Below are 15,035 nucleotides of genomic sequence, written 5' to 3'. Positions count from 1 at the left end.
AAAAGTTTGGAAACATTACTGTTTTTGAAAGAAGTTTCTTCTGCTCATCAAGCCTGCATTTATTTGATCAAAAATACAGAAAAAAAATTAATATTGTGATATATTATTACAATTTAAAATAATTGTTTTTAAATTTATTATACTTTAAATTATGATTTATTTCTGTGATGCAAAGCTGAATTTTTAGGATCATTATCACATGATCCTTTAGAAATCATTCTAATATGATGATTCATTATCAAAGTTGGAAACAGTTCTGCTGCTTAATATTTTTTCAGAACATGTGATACTTTTTTAGGATACTTTGATGAATAAAAAGTAAAAAAAAAAAAAAAAAAAGAAGCTATGTTTTTAAAATATAAATATTTTGTAATAACAATATACACTACTGGTCAGTAATTTGGGGGCAGTAATTTTTTAAATAAAATCAATACTTTTATTCAGCAAGGATGTGTTAAATTGATAAAAAGTGATAGTAAAAAATATATATTATTAGAATATATATTATTAGAATTTTTTTTTTTTTAATTTTTATTTATAAATGCAGTTCTTTTTAACCTTTTATTCATCAAATATATTAGACAGCAGAACTGTTTCCAACACTCATAATAAATCAGAATATTAGAATGATTTCTAAATGATCATGTGATAGACTGGATGTTACATGTGACACTGAAGGCTGGAGTAATGATGCTGAAAATTTAGCTTTGCATCACAGGAATAAATAATTTAGTATATTCAAAAAGTATATTCAAATAGAAAACTATTATTTTAAATTGTAATAATATTTCACAATATTACTGTTTTTTCTGTATTTTTGATCAAATAAATGCAGGCTTGATGAGCAGAAGAAACTTCTTTCAAAAACATAAAAAATAGTAATGTTTCCAAACTTTTGGTCTGTACTGTATATATATATATATTTATGTATACTCACACACACACACACACACACACACACACATACCGCATTTTTCGGACTATAAGTCGCACCTGAGTATAAGTCGCATCAGTCCAAAAATACGTCATGACGAGGAAAAAAACATATATAAGTCGCACTGGACTATAAGTCGCATTTATTTACAACCAAGAACCAAGAGAAAACATTACCGTCTACAGCCGCGAGGGGGTGCTCTACGCTGCTCAGGGGTATGCTACAGGAGCACCGAGCTGCATGGAGCGCCCTCTCGCGGCTGTAGACGGTAATGTTTTCTCTTGGTTCATTTCTCTCGGTTCATGTCAAATTAATTTTGATAAATAAGTCGCACCTGACTATAAGTCGCAGGACCAGCCAAACTATGAAAAAAAGTGTGACTTATAGTCCGGAAAATACGGTATATATATAAGGGGAAGTCGTGGCCTAATGGTTAGAGAGTCGGACTTGCAATCGAAGGGTTGTGAGTTTGAGTCTCGGGCCGGCAGGAATTGTTGGTGGGAGGAGTGCATGTACAGCTCTCTCTCCACCTTCAATACCACGACTGAGGTGCCCTTGAGCAAGGCACCGAACCCCCAACTGCTCCCCGGGCGCCGCAGCATAAATGGCTGCCCACTGCTCCGGGTGTGTGTTCACAGTGTGTGTGTGTGTTCACTGCTCTGTGTGTGTGCACTTTGGATGGGTTGAAATACAGAGCACGAATTCTGAGTATGGGTCACCATACTTGGCTGAATGTCATGTCACTTTTAAAAAAATATTTATATTGCATATATAATATATATTGCATCTCATTTTAGGTCTTTATCTACTTTCAGGTTTCGAGTCTGGTTTGGATCCTGGTGAAAAAGAGCGGTCATGCTTTCTCGTCAATCCTGCGGTATCCACCGGTCCCAGCCGTCCCACTGCCCAAGTCCTCCCAGTCCAGAACGATCCCTCCCTGTGTCCCTCCCAAATTAATTTGCCCCCTCCATCCTTGCCTCTCCTCTCCCCAGGCCACGTTATCAACTCTCCCCGCAAACTTCGTCCACCCACTCTCTGTTCAGAAGAACGTCCCAAACCGATGGGGTCTGGGGTCACCATGGGTGTCCGGCTTGAGAACATCTTCCCTGGGTTGAATCTTGACAGTTCTCCGAGGCACCAGGATGTGTTAAGCCCCCGTGGGCCCCTCACAGTGCTTCGCTCCCCTCCAGGTCTCATGGTGGAGACCAGCACTGCTCTCACCTCCACATCTAACACCCTCCATCATGCTTCCCGCCCACCCTTACATTTACAAGTGTCGTTTTCTGTTCCACGCACAGGGTCGTACCCTTTCTCCACCCCGTCCTCCTGCCCCTCATCGAGTTCCTCCACCAGACCCACCTTCTCAACTGTCAGTGGAGTTCCAATTGCAACAGCCAACAACGTTCCCATGGCGGCAGTTCCCGGGAACACATACTGCGTCAACAGTACGCCCACGGTCACACCAAGTTCTAGCCCAGCATCCACAGAGAATAGCGGCTATGCCTCAGTACAAGCAAACAGTGCTAACTCCAGTTCCTCATTGTGCGTTTGTAGCTCTTGTGGTTGTAGCGGCAACTGTGGCTCGTACGGGGCACTTCCGGCTAGTTACGCCGGATATTTTCCACATCCGTTTTCAGGAACTTCAGTATTCACATTAGGGCCTTTGCTTCATTTCAGCCCCCTCCTTACAGGAAGTGCTACCGCCTCCCACTTTTCACCCCCCCTGGTGGCCCCGCCTATTTACAACAGCAGTCTATCACATGACTCACAACAAAATCTTGTGCTTCCACCAGTGCAGGGTTTTCTAGGGGGAGGGGGTGGTGTGTACCAGCCCCATGGAATGATGGGAAATGGAAGCACTGGGCATAAGAAAACAGGGAATGTGTCCTGCTATAACTGTGGGCTGAGTGGGCATCGAGCACAAGACTGCAAGCAGCCAGCAATGGACTCTGCACAACAAGGTAACAGCATTGTTTAAAAGTAGTGCTTGCAAACTCATAACACCTGAGCAACTACATAGCAATACGCTAGCAACCACCCAGAACATCAAAACACTATATTATAATCCACTCAGGATACTTTTTAGGGCCCTACGAATTCTGCGATGCGGAAAACACGGACAGAATCGCAGAATCTGGTCACAAAAATGGAATTTACTGTATAATGGGCAATGTTAAGGAAATTGGAGTGTGGAAGCTGAATAGAAGCACTCACTGCAGTAGTGTTGTCAAAAGACCCGGTACTTCGGTACCAAGTTGGTACTAAAAAAAAATAAATGTGACGGTACCAGGTTTCTTTAAGTACCGGTAGTACCGAGGTCCCGTTCAAACCCGGAATCTCAAAATCCAGTCATGAAAATGAAACTTACATTTTAATATGGACAGTCATGGAATTTGTCAAAGTTATCATAAATTCAAATCTCCATATGGACCAGTATCTGTAAATGTTAAGCCGCAAAAGTTGTTTGAAATATGAATCCGTGTTCTGCGCTTCTCTGTGAATTAATGAATGGCAGAGACGTGCGGGTTTGTTTACTACATAGACTGAAGCGCATGACGCTTGCATTAATTTCATCACCTGAGCTTCAGAGTTCTCTCTCCATCAAGCGATCTGAACTTTTCAGTTCATCTCAATGGACGCACAGCGCACCTGTAATTGATGCTCTGTAAACTCTTTGTGAAGGCGCACGACTCACCGTCGCTTTACTGATAGCGCTGTTTCTCACATGCAAAGAGAGAGAGAGCGATAGTCTTACCACGCTAAATTGACACGCTATATGTAAACTATTCTTTGTTGTCTTCTCCAGTCAAAATAATGGAGTTCATCGAGAATTATTCATATTAATTTTCGAACAAGCAGAAGACATACCGGTTTCTCCGGTAGTGGGCGGAGCTAATGCGCAAATGGCAATTTCATTGGCTGGCGGTGATCTCTTACAGTCCCTGTTTTGATTTCAGCAAATAATTTTGACCGAACGCAGACAACGTGATTAATATTCATGAACCCAGCAGCTCATCAATTCATAGTGCATTAGGATGATAGTAGAATTAGTAGTAGTATTATCTTTTAATAATAATTAATATGATCTATTACTATTTTTTTACAGAAACCCTCAATGACCAAAAATATCTTAAGCATCACCACCAGTCTTAAGTTCAGTTAAAATGACAAATATGCATTCATTAGGCCTAAAAGTTAATTTTTACATAAAGGCATTGTGCTAGAAATATTACTATTATTTAGTAAAATGTATGTGATACTGCTACTACTGTTGAAAAAATTTATAAAACTTTATTTTTTAAAGAAATAAATCACAATATTTCTTCCATGTTTTAATTTTAATAGCAAATCCCCTTTATTTACCAAAAATAAAATGTGTTTAAATTTCATAAATTAAAAGACAAATTAAATTTGGGTGAAACTTGTTTACTGTTTTTCATAATTATATAACTTGTAGAAAAACTTTAAACACAATTGTAAATAAGTATAAAGAATGGCATTGGTTTTATTTTTAGTGGTAAAAAGTTTTTTTTTTTTTAATTAGCATATTTTTGTGTTTTGCTTTGGTACCGAAATTGGTACCGAGAACCGTGGATTTTCACTGGTATCGGTACCGAATACTGAAATTTTGGTACCGTGACAACACTACACTGCAGGACAGATGGAGGCGCCGGTGCATCACATGCTCATAAAATACTCCCTCATTTTTGGTCAGACAGATAACCGTAAAACATCTTTCAAATCTGTAAAGACTCTGTTTATTTGTGTGCAGTCACAATAACAACAAAACATTGCCCTTTTGTAAAATAATGAAAGCAAACAGCATGCGCTTTCTGCCGTCTCGGTTTCTCTGAACTTGAGTGCAAAACTGCGAAACTGTGTATACTTGCCTTAGTTATGAAATATATGTCTATAGAGAGTGAAATGTCTACTTTCAAATGGATTATGGAATCTGATTATCTCGGATTATGGAATCCGTTATGAAACATGCACACAGGCACATCACTACTGCGGAGATGACTTGTCAGTATCACTGACTTCATCTCTTAAAATGAAAACAAAGAAAGCACTAGTTTATCAAATTGTTAAAATGTTCATGCCATCTTCTTACTGTTTTCCCTGATGCATTCATAATAATTACTTCTGTCGGTGTGCTGTGACAAGCTTTATTCATGTTCTTGAGTGCCTATTATGCAGTGTGGGCAATTAAAGGCTTTTAATAATGATTTCAATTATTTATTAATAAATGTGCAAATAGTCAACTATTGCTTTAAATGAATGCATTCTAGTCGACCAGAAAAATCTTTAGTCGAGGGCAGCCCTAGTAATGATATTACTACTACGACTAATAAAATGATTATTAAAACATTACTTTAAAGAAATGTTTACCAGAGAAATGTTTTACCAGAATTTACTTATACATGATAAAAATAAAACTGAATTTGAGAGAAAGAAATGTATTTCATAGGGCCTTAAAAATGTAATTTTTGTTTAACTTAAAAAAATTCCTAATTACTTTTGATTACTTTTCTACATTTCTAATGAATGTTTTCAACTCTTAATCATTTTCAAACATTTAAACCAGGCATTAACCTTACAGTAGAACTCAACACTGATTCCTGTCAGACTTCCAAAATCCTTCATCGCTTGAATTAAGATGATAAAAATGTAATTTTTATAGCAACAGCCATCACAAAATCCAACTTTAGCACCTCTTTTTTTTTTACTTTGAGATCGTTCTTAGTTTCATGTTTAAAATCATAATAAGAAATATTTAAATAGCTATGATTGGTTTTTAAAATCAAATCTTAGCTTTGTAGCAGAGACTTTAGTGTGCACACACATCATTCAAAAAATTTAAAACCGGAGTTATTTTTTGCATTTTTAAACAAGCAATTGTTTTGTTTTTGCAGGGACTTTTCGTCTGAAATATTCCCCACAGTCAGACAACCAGGACTCAGGGGAATAAATGGTGTGAATGATCTGGTCTGGACCTGCAACTTCCTCAGTGTGTAAAGACACTTGATGTGAGACTCCCCTGAGTAAAGGCATTACTGTTTCTCTTTAGAGGAGAATCAAGTAATGAAGTTCCATCAGTTATGGCTTCCAATGAAAGCCTTGTGCCAAAGAATTACTTCACGGTGGATCTTAGTAAAGGGAAGTTCAAAAAAGAATTCACTCTTTTTGTGTTCTTCACGCTGTTCTTCTCACTTGAGACTCGCTTGAGCACTATGGAGCAGCCAATAGTGTATCAGATCATGCTGCACATGTCATTCTTGGAAGCAAAACAAGGAGATTTTGCTCGCCAAATAATGTGCAATGATGGCCATGTCTTTTTGCTCATGGTGTGACTATAAGCCATCCTTTGTGAATAAGATACTGGCAATCTTTTTTTCTGGATGTTCGCAAAGGAAGGAGAAACTGACAGTTGTGAAAACGAAAAAGTTGTTTTCAATCTCAAGAAGTACATGTTTAGCTTTTTGACTACAGGAAGTCTTCTTAATCATCATGTGTTATTCCTGTTTGTTGTAATCATGGCGTATTTGTTAATATCGGGTTTTTGGAATACATGTTTGCTATTTTCAAAATTTATTTTTTTGTTACATTCTCTTTGTTATAGAGGTGCCACATCAAGTGGCACTCAGATTAAATGTTTATACATTTAATGCACTTGAGGCCGCTAAAGCTTTTTTAAATTCTTGAAACTGTTAAAAAAAACTTCTGAATTTTTGTTTTTGAAATGGAACTGGACACAAGAGGAAACCGTTTTCAGTATGGCACACTACAAAGGTCAAAAAGTGGGCTTTTCCATGTTGTTTCTCAATAACATTAGCCTAAAAATGTTCCAATGTGTTGAAAAAAGTCAAGACTTTCACCATTAGGCACATTTAGCCAATAGATGCCATTCCGTTGTCTTTGCCAAACATTTTTGATGTTTCAAAGGAAATGGTGATATTTCTGTTTATAAATTACAAAGATCTTGAATCACTGGCTATGCATGTCACCTGATTTACTTTGTGCTGTATGTATTATGTCTAGTATTATCGCAGGAAAGCTTTTGGTCTAAAACGACAATGCTGACGCAGCCCTTTTGTATTCTGAGGTGAATGTTAAATGAAGTTTGATTGTTGAATTTTTGTATAATGTATCACTTTGACACTTTAAAAAATGAATTAAAAATGTTTTTGAGAACAGGTAGTGGTCAACAGAAGTTTGCCATTTTTAATAAAAAAAAATCAAAGAAAATGGCAGACAGGATGTATATTTTTCTTTTATTTTTAAAATATCAACAGAAATACAAGTGTTATATTGCTGTAAATCTGAGCAGGAGAAATACATAAATGAGCTTAGTTCGATGATGGGTTGATAATCCTTTCAAGTTAAACTCATTAATACAAACTTTTGTAAATTGCACAATAGTAGCAAATATGAATTGTTTTTTACAAGAACAAAAAAAGGAAAAAATAACATCTCTTTAAATAAGAGCAAGACAAACGGCAATTAAATGCTCAGGAGAAAAGGCATCTAAGCTTATCTGTACAGTATACTGTAAGACATACAGATGGAAGGAGTACAACAATGCATTTATAAAGGCGTAAATAATTCTCTAATGAAACTGAAAAGTCTAAAAGCGTGCACCTAAAAGAGCAAGGATGTTCGGGCAGCGCTCATGTCTGTGATTGAGCATCCCTGTCTACCTTGGGCCACAATCGCTAAAGCCACATTCATTCCCTCAATGTACCATTGAATATAATTACATTTTCCTTCCTTTTAAAGCTTCACACTACAATCAAAGCAGAATTTCTAGAATTATAAATTGCTAACTATTTATTTCCTCAGGTATGTCCCACTGGATCATACCTCAAATGTTAACAAGGCAAGTAGGACCTCATTTCGAACCTTGACTTACCCACCGAGTTGTGAAATCCAAGAACCTCAACGCTCATGACCCAATGTGCAATAAGCTCTAGGGGGAAGTGAAAAGACTGAATCGCTTCTAACAGGAAAATGGAATAGCGGAAGACACAGTTTGACACCTACAGGTAAGAAAAGGCTGTCGAACTCAACAAATACAGAGATTCGACAAACAGCGGGAGGGGTTAAAGGCAACCAGAGTGAAACTGACAGATAACCTCTATTTGGCCGCCTAACGTTACACTAAATGCCATTTCGGAAATTCAACCGCTAAGAAATTGAGATGATTCCATCTCTACACCAAAAAGTCTTTCATTCAAGCTTTATGTTGAGTAAATCCGGATCATTAGTCCAACTAACCATAAACGGTCCAATAACCTAAACACAATCGACTCCTTTTAAACGACTCAAATTATTTAGAGGGAGCTGAGGTTAAAAAGCTGAGATGTGGGAAGTTAGGATTTAGCTTTGGATAATGGCTGGGATTGGTGAGCCAAATGACTAAAAGTTCAGTTGGTACTTTTTTTGGATGGGGAGGGGAAATGGGATATGGATATTTGCAGGGAGAGGTCACAAGAGTTCAGGATAGGTTGTATCATTGTCCTAGAGTGAAAGCCAATCGTTTTGCCATTTTTACTGAGTACACACAGTTCCAAATGTCTCCTGGGAAGCGTAGACCATGTACAGGAAGCCGTCCTCGTCTCTCTCGCGTTCGTAAACCTCAGAAATAGCGGTGGACACAGATACCATGCTGTGACCGTTGACAAGTAGGAAGAAAGCCTGATTGGAGTTGAGCTGGAGGCGTCTCCTATTGGAAATGCACATGAGCCAGAGATGCATTAGCAAAGTTTTTTATTTAGAAATAATAATGATAAAGAGAAATTATAATGAAAGGCAAGAGGTAAAAGACATTTGTTTGGTGTTACCTGATGATCTTTAAAAGTTCGCTCATGTTTACATGGTCGGGAACTAAAAACTTAGTTTTATCAAGAATCGGCAGCTGCTTTTCTCCCTTGTATCTCTCAATAATGACCTGAAACCAAAGCAACAAGCTTAACATTTATGCATATTTATTTTAGTGTATATTATATGTATGTGCTCTACTGTTCAAACATTTGGGGTCAGTACGTTTTTAATACTCATGCTAACCAAGGTTTAATTTATTTGATCATAAATACAGTAAAACAGTAATATTATCAAAATTTCAAATAACTATTTTAAAACATTTTATAATGTAAATTATTGCTATGATTAAGCTAAATTTAGATTTTCAGCATAATTACTCAAGTCCTCAGTGTGACATGATTCTTCAGAATAATGAATGTCTTTTCTGTTATATTTAAATAATAATAATAATAATAAATATATATATAAGAAAATTGCCCCCAAATTTGTAAACAATGGGGGTGTATGCATTTTAAAAATATATATTTACTATATTTTTCTTCCACCACTTTGTGGTCCAACACATCAATGTAAAGACATTTCATTTAAGTTTTAAACTTATTTAAAACAAAATAATTCTGTTTTAAATCATGTCTGTCTGTCTTAACGTTCCCATTCAAAGGAGTTGCTTTGTGTCTGTGTCTATTTGTGATTGTGTCTATTCAGCAGATGGTAAATTGACCACTTTATCCTGGTCAGCTTGAATAACAATTGAGACTGGTGACCCTGAGGCATTATCAATAGATGTGACACCTGGCTACAATACCACTGACTGGTCTTTAAGAGGCTGATAAAGGCCCTATACATACATGCAAACGCAGACATTCATATGCTATCTGTTTTACTAGGTCTATTGACAAGCTTCCTTTTGATATTATCCACAAGATTAACCTATTATGCTCAGTACACACAGCTGAGCATGTTTTAAAACACTTACATCACAGCCTTGATCTGAAGGCCATCCGATTTTGTTCAAGCAATTCAACAAAAATGGAAATTATATCATTATTTAACTTACTTACCCTCATGTTGCTCCAAACTTTATTTTTTTCTGTGGAACACGGAACATATTTTAACAAATGTCTCATCAATACAACAAAGGTCACTGGGGTCCAAGTTGTTTTGGAACCCATTAACGATCATTGTTTGAACTAAAATAGTTGAAACATTTGTGAAAATATCTGTTTTAGTTTGTTCCGTAGAAGACAAATAAGTCATAGAGGTTTGAAAAAACATGAGGGCGAGAAAATTCTGACACTTTCATTTTAGAATGAGTGAACTATCCTGTAGTCTAGTGTTTTGCGATGATGAATGGATCAAATGCATACATTCAATACTATGGAACATCTTCAAACAGGGCATATATAACCATATTCTAGTGAGACTATTCCATTATAAATGTCTATACTGGTAAAAAAAAAAATTACAACACTTGCATACAACAATTTTAATTGGTTATCAGTTTTAATCTTCATCTGCAGCCCCACAGACAAAAAATATAATCTGCTTACTGGGATCTTGCTTGGATGCTGTTCCCGGATCAGCCGTACATCCTCCACCCGCTGCTCTGTGGAGATGAAGTAGGAGCGGATATTAGATACAGCAGATCACAATACAGGATTCATTAAACCACAGACATTTCACTGAGCTGGATATGGGTTTGGGTCTCAAGTAACAATCAATTCTCTAAAGGACCAGGTTTAATTGTGTTTAACAGGTCCACGTTAAACTTGTTAGTCCTATCCTGTGGTTCAGGTTCAAACAAACAAGGAATGGCACAAAGATTAAGAAGGTTCCGTTCCAAATGAAATTTAATGTTTAAGGATGCATAAATAATGACTAAATATTCATTTTCGGTCAACTGTCGCTTTAAGAGAACACTCTACAATGGCTCCATTGTTTATGTCTGTTCTTCCCAGTTAAATTGCTTGGAATATTACGTTATTTCTTTGTTGTATAAGCATTTGTTCCACGTCATTTTGTCTTAATGATTTAATGAATAGAAATGAAAAAGAAACAAGGCAGGCCTTTGTGTACCAAGTTAACTAGACTCTGAACAAAAGACATGACTCAGCATGACAGGACAGTGTCTACAGCAACCATAAAACAATAAAATGACAAGCGTACGGTAGAAAACAAAAAAATATATAAAAAAGATAAACCTTCAGTATGGGGACCATGAGGTCTCGTGATGGTTCATAACTGAGCACGTGCTGCTGATGTATGCAACGTGCAATTATTGAGCAACTGGGGTAACTTTTGATGTCTCACTACTAAACCTCACCCATTTCCGCAAAATTTGTTCTTTAGTTTCGTTTTTGAACACCTGGTTCATCCTGTCTTAATGTTTTATAATAAAAGCATTCACGGTACCCACATATATGGAACTACATATGATAAAAAAGTCATGCCTATGTCTTTATATATATATTCTATAGATACTACTTAGACAGACTTCTAACATGATCTTACAAACAAAGGCCAAAATGTTTACTGGCTAAGTCTCTAACTGAGTTATCAGCCATTTTTTTTCCACTTAAGTACCAAAAAAAAAGAAAAAAAAGGATGGAAACCAAGAGTTGTAACGATTATGAAATAGATAACTAAGCGCCCATACTTCATCTCTAAACAGGTCTATAACTGAACGCGATGTGATCACTGTAACATAAAAACTTTTTTTTCAGTAAATGTCGATGTTATCTGAACAGTTGCTATTGAAATATTACGAATATTGATTCTGCATCATTGTTTGTTTACTCGAGTCCTTCCAAATAACCTCAAACGACGAGTCCCATCCCCCAATCCTGCAGCTAACATCTGTCCATAAACAAACAAACAAAGACATTTCAACATTCTGGTTTCGGTATGTTGAAAATCAGGTAAGAGAAACTCGGTATGGTGTTTATGTTGTAGTCATGAGTCTAGCCTGTATGTTTATATAGTCTGAAAATACACGGCCGACACCCTTAGAACCCAGTTTGACTAGATTGTTTAAAGAGTAACAACAGGATACATTTTTCTGTATCACATACATTTCGTGCCTTAGTATCATAACATGCGCGTAATACATACTATACTACAATATTCAGGTAATGTAGGTTTATTGCTGTATATAGTTACAAATATAAACGACAATCACAAACTTTCCCAGAATATAGGCTTATTGCTATGCCAAATGTAAAATGAAAACAAATACAGTAGAAACGCAATTCTCTGATGATATGAACTCGAGGCACTTACCAAATGTCCTCCTTTGTTTAAATGTCTTTTCCGAAGGCATGTTTGAAATGAGATAAAACGCCGTTTTCTTTAGGCAAACTTGCCTAATTTTTTCCTTTTCTGTCTCTGAATAGATTTGAATCTGTTGTGCTATAAATAAAGCGAATGGTATATTTCATTTGCGTGTCGTCGTTGCTGCGTCCTGTTGCAGTCCGTCTTACACAGCAAAACAAACCAGTCAGCTGACCTCTGACGTCATGGCGCATGTGCCGTCTGCGCGTGAAGGAAAGAGGGAAGAGTTTGAGGTTAGTCACTCTGACCTCTCAATGAGGCGTGTTTTTAGGGTAGGTTTTGTCTGTGGCAGTTCTTATTTATTCTGTACGCTTACTCTGTTATCGGATTCTGAAAGACTCTTTTCAAGCATATGTCACACGTTTTTACTGCAGTGAATGTTTAAAGTCAACATGTGTTTTCATCACATTTTGGGTCATGTTGTCACGATATATGAGGTTAGTTTAATGCAGTGGTCATTTAACAGGTTTTTCAGACAGTATTTAAACAGCAAAACAGTTATGATTTAGTATATTTTGTTTAGATTTTTTAGTTTACACAAGCTAGTGTACATTAATGCTTGCCAGATGACTCAGCCTTAAATCCTTAAATGATACTGTTGTTGAGATGGAGTCATAAATCATTTAAAGAAACAGATTTGTATGGAATCTTGTTTCTGCCACAGGATAAATAACATTTCTGACAAACAAGTATGACATTCTTCTCACAATTCTGAGTTTATATCTCACGATTCTGACTTTTTTTCCCTCTCAATTCTGAGTAGAATAATTGCAAGACGCAATTCTGAGAAGAAAAGTCAGAATTACAAGATGTAACTTACAATTGCAGGGAAAAATATTGTATATACTAACTAATATAATATATACTAACAGAGTTAGTCAAATTAAAAGTCACAGTTACCTCTTTAGGTATCTTTTATTTGTTTTATTCTGTTGCAGAAACAATGAAACTGATTTGCTTAGAATTCAGAAAAAAGTCAGAAATTGCAAGATAAAATATCATTTTATTTTTTTGGGGACTTTTTTTTCCCTCAATTCTGAGGTTACATCTCACAATTGTGTTTTCTCGTAATTGTGAGGGAAAAGTAATAATTATAATATTACAAGTCACAATTATGTTTTTTTTTTTTTACCCTGTTGTAGAAATCAGCTTCCTGAGACTTGTGACTCTTTGTGTGTGTGTGTGTGTGTGTGGCAGGCAGCTACTTCACTAACTGATGTCTCAGAAATGTTTCAGAATAGATAAGCTTATAATGACATGGAGATAAATACTATGCTTTGTTGGTACTGTAAACATTTCCCAAACAGTAATACAGTAACAAAAATGTATAACATTGACTTATTGTCGTTAAACCAAGCCACTATTGATGGTAACTTATCATAGAAATGTGTCATTTTGAAAGCTGTGATCTGATGCTGAAAAACACATAGTACAATTATTCTCACTTTTGTTTTATTTGTGTAATTATTATTTTTTTTAGAGATGTTGTAGTACAAACGTAATTGGGACCCATGTGTTAAAAATGACCCACAGATACAGTATGTGATATAGTTACTGAGTTGTTTATTCCCTTCCAGCATTTTACGAGGCTTGACAAGGTCTGTTTTGCGAGGCCCTGGTATATTCAGTGACTCGCTGACTATCAGGGAGCATGTAAGTGAAAGTGAAAACAATATTGACAATTCAGTATTGTTAGCCGCTAGGCGTCCATGAGCCATGCTGCAAAATGATTCATTTTATTCAAGTTAACCTCCTGAATACTGAGTGGATTGTGGATAGAGTATGAACTGCAGCAGAATATTACTAACAGCAGAGCGTTATTCTATAATAGATGGAAAATATAAAGTTCACTTAGAGGGCCATTCAGCTTACTCAACACATCAACCTTGAACTTAGCACATGAGTCATATAATAGGCTACATTATAATTTTACAGTTAGATTTATTTTTTTTACATTTTGCAAAAAATGTAAAAATGTTTTTTTATATACATATTTGGAGACTCAGTTGTTTAACATGCATTTATTTTTTTATTTTCTAAAATTCATACTTTATTTCAAGGTGGCTATTTGGAAACTTGGGACTATTAGATCCAGAAATACACAAATACCTAAAGAGTGCTGTTATAACTTATATAATTACTTGAACAGCAGATGCATCTTTGAGATCCATCTGGAAAAAATCCCATCAAACACATTGTCATACATATTCTATGAGTAGGTTCCTACTAAAAGCCTGTTTTCTTGGCGGTTTGAACTCAAATTAAAACCATCCAGATGTTCAGCATACATTCTTCTGGAAAAGAATATCTTACAACTTCTGTGCAACAGGAAAGAAATAAGACATATGATATTTATTCGGATTTAGCACTTCAAGCACTTGAACATTTCTTAAATTGTATCAAGTTCAAAACAGTTTTTTTTTTTAAAATCATATCAGGTTTAGTATAATGTTTACTCTTGGCTTTTCTGTATGAGAAGTGTTTTTATGGGCTCATGAGACAAAAGGTTTTTGATATTGCAAACTGCAGTTGTCTTAACATATTATTTTAATGTATTATACAGTTTCTTCCAATTAAGATTGCTATCAAAAGCCAAGAGGTTTTTTTTTTATTTTTATTTATTTTTTATCGTTTCAATTGCTTGAGAAAGTGACCAATGCCTTTGTGTCATCACAGCTTGATTATTGTAATTCCCTTTATATGGGAATAAGTCATTCAAATATAAATCGACTTCAGATGGATCAAAATGCAGCAGGCAGACTTTTGACTGGCACCCGCAAATTTGACCATATTAAACTTACCTTTTTTTCCAAGGTTTGTGACCCTCCTTAGCGTATAAATAAGATCTGTCACCTGTCAGTGTTTGTTTTGGATTTTCTCCTCTTTAGTGCATTGCGGTTAAAACGGTTTATAGCAAGGTCTTTTTAGCAAGTTTTGTACAGCACAGTGG

The 15,035-nt window shown here is 36.0% G+C and overlaps 2 protein-coding genes across 2 annotated transcripts in view; one reads left to right on the top strand and one right to left on the bottom strand.

Annotated features, from left to right (window-relative positions):
• The window catches only part of LOC132125361 (zinc finger CCHC domain-containing protein 14-like), a 34,383-nt gene extending 27,747 nt beyond the window's left edge, over window positions 1-6,636 (top strand). Inside the window, exons 12-13 of the mRNA XM_059536734.1 lie at window positions 1,750-2,895; window positions 5,848-6,636. Coding sequence (XP_059392717.1) covers window positions 1,750-2,895; window positions 5,848-5,903 — 1,202 coding nt within the window. The 3' untranslated portion in view covers window positions 5,904-6,636. The remainder of the gene's footprint in view (window positions 1-1,749; window positions 2,896-5,847) is intronic.
• A 556-nt stretch (window positions 6,637-7,192) lies between these two features.
• Window positions 7,193-12,282, bottom strand: LOC132125363 (microtubule-associated proteins 1A/1B light chain 3B-like). Its single transcript, XM_059536735.1, has 4 exons — window positions 12,035-12,282; window positions 10,306-10,361; window positions 8,776-8,882; window positions 7,193-8,657 (listed from the first exon to the last, which is right to left on the bottom strand). The coding sequence occupies exons 1-4, from the start codon at window positions 12,072-12,074 to the stop codon at window positions 8,483-8,485; spliced, it is 378 nt and encodes a 125-aa protein (XP_059392718.1). The 5' UTR covers window positions 12,075-12,282; the 3' UTR covers window positions 7,193-8,482.
• Window positions 12,283-15,035: the final 2,753 nt, after the last annotated feature.

Source organism: Carassius carassius, chromosome 43, assembly GCF_963082965.1.
Source record: "Carassius carassius chromosome 43, fCarCar2.1, whole genome shotgun sequence".
Lineage (NCBI taxonomy): Eukaryota > Metazoa > Chordata > Actinopteri > Cypriniformes > Cyprinidae > Carassius > Carassius carassius.
Note: the sequence above shows the minus strand (reverse complement) of the source record. Positions and strands in the feature narration are given on the sequence as shown.

Excerpts from the sequence above, each read along its gene's own strand:
- LOC132125363 (XM_059536735.1), bottom strand. The coding sequence starts at position 12,074 with ATGCCTTCGGAAAAGACATTTAAACAAAGGAGGACATTTG. Across the intron at positions 8,883-10,305 it reads AGCATCCAAGCAAGATCCCA|GTCATTATTGAGAGATACAA; the intron begins GTAAGCAGATTA and ends CTTTGGTTTCAG. Across the intron at positions 8,658-8,775 it reads GAACTTTTAAAGATCATCAG|GAGACGCCTCCAGCTCAACT; the intron begins GTAACACCAAAC and ends CATTTCCAATAG.